Source organism: Somniosus microcephalus, chromosome 14, assembly GCF_052327205.1.
Source record: "Somniosus microcephalus isolate GS21.2 chromosome 14, FLI_Smic_1.0, whole genome shotgun sequence".
Classification (NCBI taxonomy): Eukaryota; Metazoa; Chordata; class Chondrichthyes; order Squaliformes; family Somniosidae; genus Somniosus; species Somniosus microcephalus.
In genome coordinates, this window is record NC_141000.1 from 110,613,112 (window position 1) to 110,627,803 (window position 14,692).

The 14,692-nt window shown below is 42.7% G+C and overlaps 1 protein-coding gene across 4 annotated transcripts in view; it reads right to left on the bottom strand.

The window, feature by feature from the left end:
- ttc3 (tetratricopeptide repeat domain 3) overlaps positions 1 to 14,692 on the bottom strand; it is a 102,679-nt gene that overhangs the window by 48,417 nt on the left and 39,570 nt on the right. For 2 of the 4 annotated variants that reach the window (XM_086007188.1, XM_086007191.1), the window contains exons 13-21: positions 10,644 to 10,695; positions 10,113 to 10,205; positions 9,083 to 9,194; positions 8,459 to 8,611; positions 7,760 to 7,840; positions 6,030 to 6,142; positions 4,453 to 4,579; positions 1,258 to 1,380; positions 922 to 1,023 (exon numbers count right to left, since the gene is read on the bottom strand). In XM_086007188.1, coding sequence (XP_085863314.1) covers positions 922 to 1,023; positions 1,258 to 1,380; positions 4,453 to 4,579; positions 6,030 to 6,142; positions 7,760 to 7,840; positions 8,459 to 8,611; positions 9,083 to 9,194; positions 10,113 to 10,205; positions 10,644 to 10,695 — 956 coding nt within the window. The remainder of the gene's footprint in view (positions 1 to 921; positions 1,024 to 1,257; positions 1,381 to 4,452; positions 4,580 to 6,029; positions 6,143 to 7,759; positions 7,841 to 8,458; positions 8,612 to 9,082; positions 9,195 to 10,112; positions 10,206 to 10,643; positions 10,696 to 14,692) is intronic. The other 2 variants (XM_086007189.1, XM_086007187.1) reach the window with 1 other exon arrangement.

Sequence of the window (14,692 nt, forward strand, 5' to 3'; positions counted from 1 at the left end):
TTCAATTCCAAAAGTAGAACACGAGGACACAGGCTCAAACTAGTAAAAGGCATATTCGGAACTGATATTAGAAAGGTCTTCTTCACAAATAGTTGATCAACACATGGAATGCACTTCCAGATAAAGTAGTAGAGACAAAACTTTAAAATTAAGTACCAATTGGATGCTGCAATGGGGGGGGGGGGGGGGGGACTTTCAGATTCTTTCTGGGTGGATCAACTAAAATGGGCCCAAAAGCCTTCCTCATCTGTATTTGTGATAAAAGGTTGTATTACTACTTTTAAAAATTGATGTTGGGGTATGGGCTACACAGTAATTGCCTGTAAAAATGTGAATATACATTCTGACCAGTACAATTACACTGCGCTGTTTGATGACTCATTTACTCAATACTGTATACTTATACCGTAACTCAATTACAGTGCATCGCATCACACTAAATAGGCCATATCATTTGCTTTTGTGCTTTCCTAGTTAAATATTAAAAACTACATTGTAATCAACCGAATCTGCACAAATAAATTAGATTCAACTGGCATACTTTGTCAAAGCGATCACCTTGCTCACAACAACAGTTTCAGGATTAACTTGTTCGTACACTTGTAACACCTGCCTACCACTCTTGAAATGGGATTAATAGGAGCTCTAACAAAGTCCACACACACCTGGCTTTCCAGCAGCACTTGGATGGGAACAAGAAATATTATGGGGTAAATATTACTTACATTCTATAAGTGATAGTGGACTGGTAAAGAATGAATCTAAACACTGCATGCATGTTGATTGTGAAAGCAGTTCATTTCAGATTACAGTAAAACTCAACTGGTCATTTACCTATTCTGTGCACAATCACATCCTTGCTCACGTTATTGTAGAAATATCATAAATACACACCTAATCCCATTTATAAAGGGAACTAACCTTGTCATTTTTATCTTCAAAGGAGGTTGCCTTCAATTTCTTCCAACAGTTGATATGGTACTCCACACGGCACTGTAGGTAGCACATCACTTGAATAAAACCCTGACATACAAGAATCAAAATGGTCAATGGTGCGTACTGCACAGTCAGTCAGAGATATTACTGTATTTCTTCCAGGTACAATGGATGCTTTTATAGCATGTTCACTGATTCCGCTAAGAGTACGAGGTCAGAGATGACCGCTGGGTAATTTTGACAGTCAAAAACGACATAATAAAAGCCCAACTTTCGATTAAAAACATTGCGCAAGTGCCCCTTACATTTAAAGCTCATTACCTTAAAATCTGGGTCTGAGAAGTAGATCTGGACCTTAGAATGGCCCTGGCAATGTTGATAGCGACAGATTGCATCGGATTCTGGGGGGAATCGACATTTCCCGATGTATCCTTCCAACATTGCCTGGAAGATAAAAGTTACATGAATAAGGAGGAGATCTACATGGCAAGTTTTCAGACTACACCAGAATAATATATTTGTTTTCATTAGGAAACCTATATGCTGGGCCTAGGCCTATAATGCAGGATACTAGCAAAGCTGCAGTAATTAGGTGAAAGCAAACTAGGTTTTTGAAATCCTGAAGATTGTAGGAGTGGCAGAGGTGAGAATGTCACAATTCTGAGGTCTTGGAAAAGAATGAATCAGAGTAAGAGACTGTACAATGAGTGTCTTCCTTGTTTGTCCTCCTGAAAATGCACGAAGCTCACACTTCTCTGCATTAAAATGCATCCACCAGTATAAATAGAAACATTGGGCTGGATTTTCATTGGGCCGTGGAGTCTGGGTTGGAGGCATGTGGGGGTTTAAAATCCCGAAATCGGGGGTCCCGACCCCTTCCCGCCTCCATGCAAGTTTCAAAGGAGGCGGGTACCCGCCCCGCACTGGGACCCACCTCCCTGAGGCGGGAAGGGGATTAGTGCCAATTAACTGCCTGTTAACAGGCAGTTTTTAGCCTAATCCCCATTTTCATTGTTGAAATGTGGGATTCCCGACAGCTCCAAACCATGCCAAGTTAGCGAGGCGGGCCGTCGGGATGAAGGGCTTGGCGGGTTCGAGATGTCCGGTGTTCAGGTGAGTGATGGGTGCATGAGTGCAGAGTTAAGTGTGTTTGGTCTGTGTAAAGTGTTTAAAGAAGTTCTACTAACATTTACAGCCTTCTTTCCTTCAGGTCTCGGGAGTCCCTCATCTCACCGGCACAGAAAGCAGAATGGCCGCGATCTGTCAAAATCTGCAGCCTCTGCTTTCTGTTCCGGGGAGATCTCTAAATCATCCTGAGAGGAAGGAATTAACAGAGTACAGATTGTCAGTGTCTGACAGCTTCAAACAGCTGTGAAACGCTGATATTTCATCTGTCAAAAGATCTTGACAGATGAAATGTCAATCTGTGATGTCACCTGTTGCCGGGTGGCCCCCCATTGGGCGGGCTCAACAAGGTCAATCAAGTCTAAATCGCGTGGGTTGGCTAGAACTCGATGGAGGCGGGACTACAACCCCAAAAGTTGTAGTCCCGCCTCCTCAATGAAAATCCAGCCCATTGTAAATGAACAAAATAATGGAATTGAAGCCAGATAAGTATCCAGGCACAGGTTTATCTATCCAGAGGTTCAGGAAGGTGGAGTGTAATAGTTATAATCTTCTAAAGCTTGGTAGATTTGGGGATAGTATTGGAAGGTAGCAACTATACAAAAAAAAGACAGGACAAACCAGGTAGCTATAGGCCAATTTTATCAGTAGTAGGAAAGTTTGCCATCAGGGACAGTAAATAAGATCGCAGAAAAGTACAAGTTGATTATGGAATGTCAGCATGATTGTGAAAATAAATCATGTCTAAAGTTCTTTGAAGTCACTGAAGTGGTGGATACATAAGGACCGATGGATGTCACATACATTGATTTTAGAAGACATTTAAAAAAGTTCCTCAACACATTGCTGGCTAAAATTGAGGCGCCTGTAATTAGGGGCAATCTCAGTGCAGATAGGAAACTGCTTGGGAGTTGAGGCAAGAGGCAGATTACACTAAAGAGAGGAGGCATCTTCTTCAGCCCTACAACCCTCAGAGATATCCGCGCTCCTCCGATTCGGGTCTCTTGAGCATTCCCGATTTTAACTGCTCAACCACTGGCAGCCGTGCCTTCAGCTGCCAAGGCCCATAGCTCTGGAATTCCCTCCCTAAACCTCTCCGCCTCTCTACCTCACTTTCCTCCTTTGCGACGCTCCTTAAAACCTATCTCTCTGCCCTAATATCTCCTTATGTGGCTCGGTGCCAAATGTGTTTATAACGCTCCTGTGAAGCGCCTTGGAACTTTTACCACATTAAAGGCACTCTATAAATACAAGTTGCTGTTGTGCAGAGAATCGTGAAAGAGTAGAATATTACAAAAGTCATGCATTGAGCGGAATGGCAGCAGATGCACTTTGATGTAAAAGTGTGACGTAGCATACTTTTAACACAAGAAAAGCAGTTGGGAGGATAGCCTAAACAGGGACGCACAAGGGAGGGTCAGTAGATGCACAAAAGAGGCTTAGAGTCCAGGCGCACAAGTCATTAAAACACAGATCGCAGGTGAAAAATGCAATCAAAGAGGTGACTAGGATGCTCATCATAGATACAGAATATAAATGCAAGGACATACAGCTGCAGTTATACTGAATGCTGGCTAGATGTCACTTGTAATATGGGTGCCCTGCCCAAGGAAATAAATTGGGAAAATAGCCTGTGATAATTCAACAACTTGCATTTGTATAGCACCTTGAACGTCCCAAGGCGCTTCACAGGAGTGAGATCATACAAAATTTGACACCGAGCCGCACGAGGAGATATTAGTACAGGTGAAAGGAGGAGAGGGTGGAAAGAGGCGGAGAGGTTTAGGGAGGGAATTCCAGAGCACGGGGCAGCTGAAGGCACAGTCGCCAATAGTGACGTGATTAAAATTGGGGATGCGCAAGAGGCCAGAATTGGAATTGTGCAGATTATCTTGCGGGTTGTTGGGCTGGAGGATTCACCAGGATGATGCCTGGGATGGAGGGACCTAGTTAGAATGAGATTGGGAAGGTTAAGCAGTGATCTGAACAAGATGTTTAGAATATTGAAGGGAATTGACAAGGTAGATGCAGAATGGCTCCCCAAGTGGAAAGCCAAACAAGTGGAATTCGAGCTAAACTGGTTAAAAGAAAATCCATGATAACCTTCGCACAAAGGGTTGACAGAATATGGAAAATACTGCCCAGAAGGCCATAGATACAAAGTTAAATCAGGTGTTTCAAAGGGAGAGAGAGAGACTTACCTGGGATATAAACCTTTAGGTACTCAGGGATATGGAGAAAAGGCAGGGACTGGAGATTAAGATAGTGGATACGCTGACAAAATGGCATACGAGGTTCAATGGCCCAAATGGCATATTCTTGGTCCTATATTCCTTAAATTAATTACTTGTTTCAAGAGCAAATACAAAGCATATCTTTAAAATGTGTTACCTTTAATTTTTCATTCTGTGTTTCTTCAATAACAACAGTTGTTGTGGGCCATGTTAATATGCCTGGAACAATCTTACGGTTTACCATAGTTAAGGATTTAGTGAAAGGATCTAAAGCATCAGAAAATCTAGGGGAAAAACACAATGGAAAATGGAGAAGAATTACTGGGGGGAAAAAAAAAATCAATATGGTGTGTTTCAGTACATTGCAGCCATATTCTAGGTAGTGGATTGGGAGAGGGAAGGGAAGAGCAGACGACCACTATATGAACCAGCATACGGTAAGCTATCTAGTAGCACCAAAGTTGTAACTGTACTAGTGCATGGCTCAGCACAGGTCAAATTTGGATCATTAAGCCCACTTCTTCCACAGCTCTTGTACAATCTCCCACATCACAGACTCCAGCTCAGCCATTTAATTACTGAGGAAAACTGCTCCACAAACTGTCTCTAGTTCCTAAAAGGTAACAAAGCAGAACTTACCATAACCATTGACCCTGGATAACACAGGAACAGAGACAGAAGTAGGTTATTCATTTCCTTGAACTGGTTCCACTATTCTATTAGATCATGGCTGATCTGTACCTCACACCATTTACCCACCTTTTCTCCATAACCCTCGACACCCCTTACCTAATAAAATCTATCAATCCCGGTCTTGAATATTTCAAATGACCCAGCATCCACAGCCTTTTGGGGGAAAAGAGTTCCAGATTTTCACTACCCTTTGTGAAAAAGTGCTTCCTGATTTCACTCCTAAGCACCGTAGCAGTAATTTAAAGGTGGTGCCCCCTTGTGCAGAATTCCCCCACTAGAGGAAATGGTTTCTCTGTATATACCCTATCAAATTCCTTTATCATTTTAAACACCTTGATCAGATCACCCCTCAACTTTCTATCCTCAAGGGAATACAAACCAAGTTTATGCAACATAGCCTCGTAATTTAACCCTTTATGCCCCGGAGTCAATCTGGTGAACTTGCACCGTAGCCCCTCCAAGGCCAGAGGTGCGGTGCCCAAAACTGAACACTGTGCTCCAGATGAAGTCTGACCAAGGCTCTGCACAACTTGAGCATAACTTCCTGACTTTTGTAATCCAACCCCGAGATAAAGGCCAATGTTCCATTACCCTTTGATTACTTTTTGTACCAGTGCACTAGCTTTTGTGATTTGTGTACAGGGACATCTAAATGCCCATGCCCCTCTAGAGCTCCTAGTCGCTCACCATTATGAAAATATTCCAATTTGGCTTTCTTGGATCCAATGTGAATGGTTTCACACTCCCCCACATTGACTATCTATCTGCCTTAGTGTTGTCTACTCACTTAATCGGTCTAGGACCTTTTGCAACTTCCTGCTCCCATCCACACAACTTAGTACGCCTAACTTACCGTCAACTGCAAATTTGAATATACAACTCTCTATTCCTTCATCCAAGTCATTAATATGAATGGTGAAAACCTGAGACACTTGACCAGTACAGATCCCTGGGGGACACCACTTGTTATATTCTGCCAATCGTAGAAAGTACCCCGTTTCCATTTTCTATTCTTGCATTTTTTTTTTGCTGGCTACGAACCTGTTCTGCCGAAAGTACACTTTGCCGAGTCCGTAAAATGCCAAACTGTCAAGCCGCTGCTTTGGGAACTGCTCCAAGATTTTATTAAATTGATTTTCAGCCTCATTCAGCTCCTGCATATGCAAAATATGAATTAGTGGCTCCAGAGCACTGAGGAAAACAGCTAACCAGCACAAACTACAGCTATCTACAAAGTAGATGATACATTAGGTTTGTTGTCACAGTTATCACATGCTGGGGGCCTGTTCACATGTAGTGATCTGTTGGACTTAGTCCTTGGGGCATGGATTTGCAAGTAGGGCTAGGGCACCTTAACTACATTAACTGGTCTGGTTGGTTGGGGGGGGTTCACAGTTCCTGGCTTATTTACCCTTTTTGTATTGGTCTGTTGTCCTTTCCTGTGAGGCAGTTTAGTGTTGAGACAGGCTTGTAAGGAAAAAACTGTTTCTGTATGTACATTTAACTTAAATATAAATCAGGTTTTCTCATGATCTGGTGTTCTTCAGGATCACGTGTTGTGTTGGATGTACAGCTCTGAAGATGGCAGCTTGATCAGTGTGTTGGTTCACTCTAGAGAGTGAAAACCCACCTACATTTCAATTGCGAATATCTTGCTGCGAACAGTTATATTCACACGTAGAACATTTGAAACCCTTTTTTGAAAAGCACGTGAATATGGAAGGTACCCCTCCACAGGAAAAAATGCAAAACAGTGTTTAATAGAGTTATTCCAATCCCAAATCTCATTTGGTCTGTTGGCATTATCTGATACTGCTCCTGTATGCAACTGTATACACTGGATAAGATTTCATAAATGCATACAATGTATTAAAATCACTTAATAATAAACCACCTAGCAATCATGCTAGAGGCAGCATGTACCTTTACCTGCTACTGCAATCACAAAGTGCCATTTGATAGTGTTTTTCTGCAAATGAAACTTCTACTTTTACGATTGCTTAGCAAGCGGAACCAAAACTTTACAAGTTGATAAGTACTTCAATATAGGGATATCCAGAACCATTTGTTTCCTTCCCCAATAGTGGCTTCTTTATATATTATATAGACATATATACACTGTATTTCTGGCTTAATGCAGCATGCTGTGATTATCCTCTATATTCTGTTAAAACACATTACTAGAATTTTTGATCTTTTTAGTGGGAGAGGAGGAAGTGGTTATTACTTTTTCATATAGGTAGAGTGCTCCTAGATATAGGCAGAAGATGGCTTATAGATATTTGCATGGGGCTCCCAAGTGCCTCACTGGGTAAATACACTACATTGAGCACTACATAAAGGGAGGAGGGGGTTGGGATGTACTGAGCTATAGGGACTAGAAAGGCCCTAGTTTTATACCTAGCACGGCTAGCTGATCCTGGCAGCAGTGGAGGAAATGCAATTCACCTCAATGTCCCGTGCTAGGGAGGAGAAAAGCTTCCAAGTGAAAAGTCCCTGTATATGAATATTGGGTAAGGACACTTGGCAATGATCATCCCCAGGATTGAATAGCGCGCAAACATCCAACGTCTAGATTCAATTATGAAAAATTGCCACTTGAGTGAGGTATTGGTGCGCTGATGGCAACCATGGAACTGTACCTCAGTACTACCATCAGTAGAAGAAAACGTGATAATTTACTTCATACACCACACATTTCAAACATGTGCACCTATATTCATAATTGATAATTTTCTCAGATGTGGTGTTTTGAGAGTTATGGTTCTTACCTCAGGCAGTCCAATACCAAGAAGGGCACAGGCATGACCATAGATAATTATCACATATTCGATAGTGGACAAAGGCACTTCCTAATAAAGACAAAAACAAACAACAACTAGATATGTATTAAAGATTCAACTTGTTAGTATAGCTGGTGAATTAAGATCCATGGTTTGTGCCTTTAATTAAAACCAAGACATTCTAGGAAACTATATATTGATTTCACTGAAGCTTATCTGAATAAGCTCTCCCGAAACAAGGTCAAGTATCTAGAAAAGTTTAACGGTGTTATTTGAGTGGGGGTTCAGTTAGGACTGAACAGTGTCAAAGAAGGAACGTAACTAAGGGTAAACACTGGGGTAGGAACAATTAAAGGCGGATGTTGCTCCATTAAATAATTTGAGTGTATACAAGTGTAACCTCATCGAGATTTGATAATTACTACGGGCTTCACAAAGGAGCTTTTGTTGGGATCAGTTGGGAGGGAAAGCTTTTTACAACGCCATTTGTAATATCAAGCTTCACTGCGTATGAAATGAAAAACTACTTTTCCCACTTTGTACTAAAGATCACACTGACTTTCCACATATTTAGCGCCACCATTTTGTTTAACCTGAAAAATCTAGGTGAAAGGCCAAGCCTCATACTCGAGTTCCTTTAACACCGTAAAAAAAAATAGATCCCGGGCGGAATCATCATAAGCCTACCTCAAATTTTTCAGGATCCACGAGGTTCAGCACTTGTAAGAAGGCATGCTCTGCATTGCGGGCGCGGTGGTCTAATAAGGCTATATATCCATCGTGAATCAGAGACTTCAATTTGTCCATCAAGTTGTCGGAATCATTTAAAGACATCAGCATCTAACAAAACAAAGTAACCAGAGGTTAGTACCTATGTTTGCATCTTCAACAGCTTTCAAAGCTATCAATCATTCTTCAGTTGATCAGATCCCAATCCCATAATGAACATGTACCAGGTACAACAACAATTTGAAATATGATTAGTTTTAGGACTAGAGAACCGTACCATGCATTATACTCTGATCTAAGCAGAGTATTTCTGGTGTACAATCTTCCCGGTTTTCCGTAACAGGGAGCAGTGTAGAATTCCAGTACCGGCAGCATCACACAACTGATGGGGGTGTATGAATGGAGAACACATGCAGCAGATCCATTGAAAATGACGAGTCTGACCCTATTACAAATATTACTACTGCCATAATACTTTACGAGAGAGCTCATTTAGATGCTGTGGCTAGATCCTGATATTGCAAATATGTAGTACGAGTGCTTAGCCATGCGACGGTTAAATATTATGCCGTGCGTAGTCACCTTTTCGGGACATTGTGGAAGTCGGGTCTTTAATCCATTTCTTTCCTGGCTCCTCTTGGACTCATTCTTGTGGCTTTCACATAATGGCTGAGTTGGTAACCTTGACTGCTCCCTGGAGAGAAAAAAGAGTTTACAAAACAAAGGCAAAAAATGGTGAAAAATCATGACCCCTTTTTGTGTTAAAATGAGGCAGTGTCTGTATGTGTACATGTAATGGGATAGGGAGGGGTGCTAGTCAGGAAAATATCTTACAAGCCAAAATAAAATTCTGAACTTATCCGCATAACAACCAAACATTTTTGGATCTCCACTCAGCAAGGAGCTGCTCAGCTGGCGGGAAGGTGGTGCAGATCAACAAGGCAAGATGATGATACACAGCTTCACCACGAAGACAGAGGTAGATGACACTGCTGAAGAATAAGCTATTGCAATGTCTGGCTTGACAAAACAGCAACGGTCAAAAAGTGGCAAGATGCAAAATTGAAATTTGATAAAAACGCTTTGACTGACTTGCAAAACAAAAATAATGTGTGTCTTAATAATACATAGGGCTGGATTTTCATTGAGGAGGTGGGACTACAACTTTCGGGGTTGTAGTCCCGCCTCCATCGAGTTCTAGCCAACCCACGTGATTTTCACTTGATTGACCTTGTTGAACCCGCCCAGCGGGCTCAGCAGGCCAATTAAGGGCCACCCGGCAACAGGTGATGTCACAGACAGACATTTCATCTGTCAAGAGCTTTTGACAGATGAAATATCAGCGTTTCACAGCTCTTTGAAGCTGTCAAACACTGACAATCTGTACACTAAGTTAATTCCTTCCTCTCAGGATGATTTAGAGATCTCTCCAGAACAGAAAGCTGAATGCTGCAGATTTTGACAGATCGCGGCCATTCTGCTTTCTGTGCCGGTGAGATGAGGGACTCCCGAGACCTGAAGGAAGAAAGGCTGTAAAGGTAAGTAAAACTTCTTTAAACACTTTACACACACCAAACACACTTACCTCTGAACTCATGCACCCATCACTCACCTGAACACTGGACATCTCGACCCCTCCAAGCCCTTCATCCCAACGGCCTGCCTCGCTAACTTGGCGTGGTTTGGAGCCATCGGGAATCCCACACTTCAATAAAAATAGGGATTATTTAGGCTAAAAACTGCCTGTTAACTACTTGTTAACATGCAGTTAATTGGCACTAATCCCCTTCCCGCCTCGGGGAGGTGGGTCAGGTACCCGCCTCCTTTGAAACTGGCATGGAGGCGGGTTGGGTTCGTGCCCCCCGATTAAGATTTTAACCCCCCACACGGCTCCAATCCTGCCTCCACGGCCCAATGAAAATCTTTTAGAGCAATAAAAAATTGGAGTGATGTCATACTAGATGGAATTTTAACAGAATTAGAATCACAAAACAAGAAAGATATTCAAATAGAATTGCCATGTGGTGCATAATTGTATGCAACAGTTGTGTGTACTTTCGAATTGAATCTGCTAGAGGTTCGGAGAGTTCCCGAACAGCTGGAAGTAAGGTGGCCCATTTCTGTATCATATTAGCAGACTTACTTTTTGGTGTTTAGTTCTTCCTTTAATCCATCAGTCTTTGGTCTTCCACGATCTGAAGAAAAGCAAACTAAAGAATTAATGTATAAAGGAAACTTTGGTTTATCCGGAGGTTGTATGTCCGGAATACTCGATCTAACGGCAAAAATCAGGAGCCATTTTCTATAAGTTTTTTTTAGTTCTCGTTCTTTTTTTTTCCCCAGTCAGGCACTGCAAGGCCTGTAGCTATAGCAACAGCTTCAGCTAGAGACGCTTGCAGCTGCAGCCGAGTCTTTAGAAGCTGTTGCTAAGCAACAGTGTTTGTTGTCAGATACGGAGATGAAAACCTCCATGTGCTTCAACATTAACTTTGTATGTCTGGCAGTTTTGATAGATCGGCAACACGCCGGTCCCATCAGTGCCAGATATCACAAAGTTTCCTGTAGATGGAATAGTGCCAAGAAAAACACAAAAGATTTGTTCATTTACAAAGTTACTTGAAAATCAAAATAAATGGTGAATAAATTAGGAAAATGAACAATTTTCCTCAAAAATCAACACCGAAGAGAGACAACTGAAGGTGATCTAATTGAAGTTTGAAAGGTTATGAAAAGAACAAAACTGTTCTACACAAAATTGGTCATTGTAGTCAGGTGGGAGGAGCAAGGAGTGAGTTATGGGATAAGTTACTGGAAGCAGCCATTGAAGTGAAAAATATATAAAGGCTCAAGGAAATAATTCGATGCACTTCTGGAGAAAGGGATTGACAGATACGATAAAATGGCAGGTATGCGAGGTTGATCAAGAAAAAATGACCCTGTTTGGGCCATTCCTTTTCCTAAAAAAATCACTGGCCCAAAATTTGCGGTCGGATGCCTCCGACCAGTAAAAAATCTATGCATTTAACCTTGCAATTCTGGGCCTCTCCGGGTACACATGGGTAGAGGCCCACGTATCCCAGGGCGCATGCGGTTCACAAGCGCCCTGGGATCTCGTGGGCCGGCCCAACCAATGAAAGGTAATCCCCATTCATACTTATGGAGATTCTGTACGTACGGAACTCCCATAAGTATGAATGGGGATCACTTAAAAAATACACGAACACATTAAATATATATTTTTAATTACATATTTAAAATGAATTAAAATGCCATTTAATTAAATATTTTAAACAAAAATTTAATTAAAAAAAAGTACAGTATATGTTTTAGCGGGGTTAAAAATAAACTTACCTTATTGGTCAGGGTTTTTAATGTATAAATGAGTGATAAAACTTTATTTTTCTATTTTTAAAACTCTTATGGTGGTAAAAGCAGGCCTTTTACCAGGCGTAAGAATTTCACGGGCATTCAGCGGGCGTAAGTTGGGCAAATAGCGCAACTCTCCACCCGCAGAGGCCCTTTTCCCAGGATGCGGATCATGTGTCAAGAGACTTCTTGACAGATTGCATGTGCCGGGTTTCAGCGCATGCGCTTCGCATGTCTAAACCCGGAACTTGCGCGGCCTTTACGGGCGCGAGTGCACCTCGTACACATCCGAGCGCACCTTGTAGGGATTGCAAAATATGGCCCATTGTGTTTTAAAGAGCTGTGGAAAGCATTAAGGGGGAAAATTTCGGTATCGACCATTTTGGGGCACTAACATCACCTGCCGGCACCAACTTTAGCACCAGCGGCCACAAAATTCAGTTTTAGCGCCGAAGAGGGAACTGGAGCGCTAAATCAAGCGCTATACACTCCTCTTAGGGCGCCAACGTCAGAGCGGGGCGCAACCGCGGAGCGCTACTCAAGTACTGGCGCTGTCAATTACAAGTACTCACACAGACTGCCGCCTTCTAGTTCTTAAAGGGGAGGTTCAATCATGCTGCACAGCCTCTCTGATCATTGCTGCTCGTGACCTGGGCCTACAAGGAGCTGCAAACCATCATTGACAAATCTCATGGCTGATCAGAGGCCCAGTGAGAGCACAACTGTGACCTTCATTGCCACAGAGAGATGCCCTGGTCCTGATCTGAGGCTGGAGGTCTGGCTGCAGGAGGTGGCAAAGCTCGGTGACCACCTCCTTGCTGAAGTGGTGCCTTCTAAGGCACTGCTCCTCAGAGATGAATGTAGGAGAACTGCTCCCAGAATACCCTGGGAGGGTGAGGTCTCCTGCTGAGAGCCCTGTTGGCCCTCCTCTTTCTCTGTCCCTGCTGCCTCTGACTGTGATGCTGGAGGGCAAGTACCAGTGCCAGTACAGCCCCCATTAAGTGTTGGAAATGTTGCACTATCAAATGTAACCAAATGAAAGTGATAAATTTCTCTCAGGAGCAAAACTCCTTCAAGTAGAAAAAGCTCAAATCGGTAAAAACGCCTGTTTGAGGCACTAAGGTACCCAATTTCTAGCCCTAAAACACATTAAAATGGCATAATTTTATTGGAGAAGCAAATGCTTAGAATAATCCTGAAAGCATCAGCACTTAAAGATAAATGGGAAATGTTTCAAATGCAGATCAAATTCAGTGACCAGTCACTGAACCAGTCTTCGCACTGCACTACAGCAACAAATACAACATCATGATGCACTACTAGGATAAAGATTTTGGAACAGTGAAAATAAAAGCTAAGATGACTCTGTTTTCATGAAGGTGGTGCAGCAATGACCCAAGATAATTCTTCCATTTATTCTGTGGAGAATGAAGATGGAAAACAGACATTGCAAGAATGATAAAAATTGATGCGCAATTGAACACGTTACTATCAATACACGTCTTTGAGGGAAAAATTCTTGAAATGGCACAGCACACAGACACATCATGTAGCACCACAAAACTATAATGAGTGATTGTGAGCCCCTCAATTCCTGACAGGACGATCTACTGAGCTCAGTTGGGCTGCCCACAAGGAGGGAGAGTCAGCTGGCCTATGTCACAGGTCCTGGGGGTCAGCTACAGAGAGGCACAGGCAGAAGCCTGGAAAGCAGAAGGCTGCATATGGACACAAGTAAGGGGGATAAAATGCAGAAAGAAAAAGTTGGGGTACTGATGTACTAACTCCCTTTATACAATAACTAGCTGGGGGGGCCCCGCGTTGCCAGGGCTGTTTTGTGCCGGGCGGTTTAAATCGAGTCGCAGGTTGTTGCCAGGGCTGTTTTGGGCCGGGCGGTTTAAATCGAGTCCCAGGCTTTCAGGCCCTGTCTGTCTGTCCCTCTGTGAATCTGCTGCCGGGCAACATTTCTACCTTTTAATACCTTCAAAGATGAAAGTGAAAGTACTTATAAAACGTTTTTGGTAAATCTATTAAAAATAACATAAGAGATACTAACTTTTTCGAAGCTGCATCAGCAGATTTTGAGCTGGAAGTAAATGGTGTTTTTAGCTTGAGGCAATGGCTGCCATATCCCCGAGATGAAAACGATTAGTCCCGCCCCCACACACACACCAATTGGCCAACCATCAGGGGACTGTACTGTAGGATTGGTCAATCGTGACGGCACAGGATTGGTCGAACCTTGACGTCAGTCAATCAATGCTAAGTAGCAGATAATGAGTTTAATTTTGAAGGTTTTTTGCATAAAGCGCGAACAATTTTCGTCCGACCGAAAAATACGCTTACGACCGTCCCGGAACCGTAAGCTTTCTTTGGAGGTAACGCGCGCGTAGGTACGCTCTATAATTTTCGAGCGCATAGCCGGACAGACGCACACCCGAGGACAGAAGGACAGACAGACAGATCGATTCGTATATATATATAATAGAATATATAGATAGATAGATAGATTTACTAGCTGGGGGAGCCCGGCTTTGCCAGGGCTGTTTTGGGCCGGGCGGTTTAAATCGAGTGCGAGGCTTTGGGGCCTCTCTGTGTCCCTCTGTGAATCTGCTGCCGGGCAACATTTTAAATCGAGTCCCAGGCTTTTGGGCCCTGTCTGTGTCCCTCTCTCAATCTGCTGCCGGGCAACATTTCTACCTTTTAATACCTTGAAAGATGAAAGTGAAAGTACTTATAAAACGTTTTTGGTAAATCTTATGTTATTTTTAAAAGAGATACTAACTTTTTCAAAGCTGGATGATCAAAGTAGTTTGAGCTGGAAGC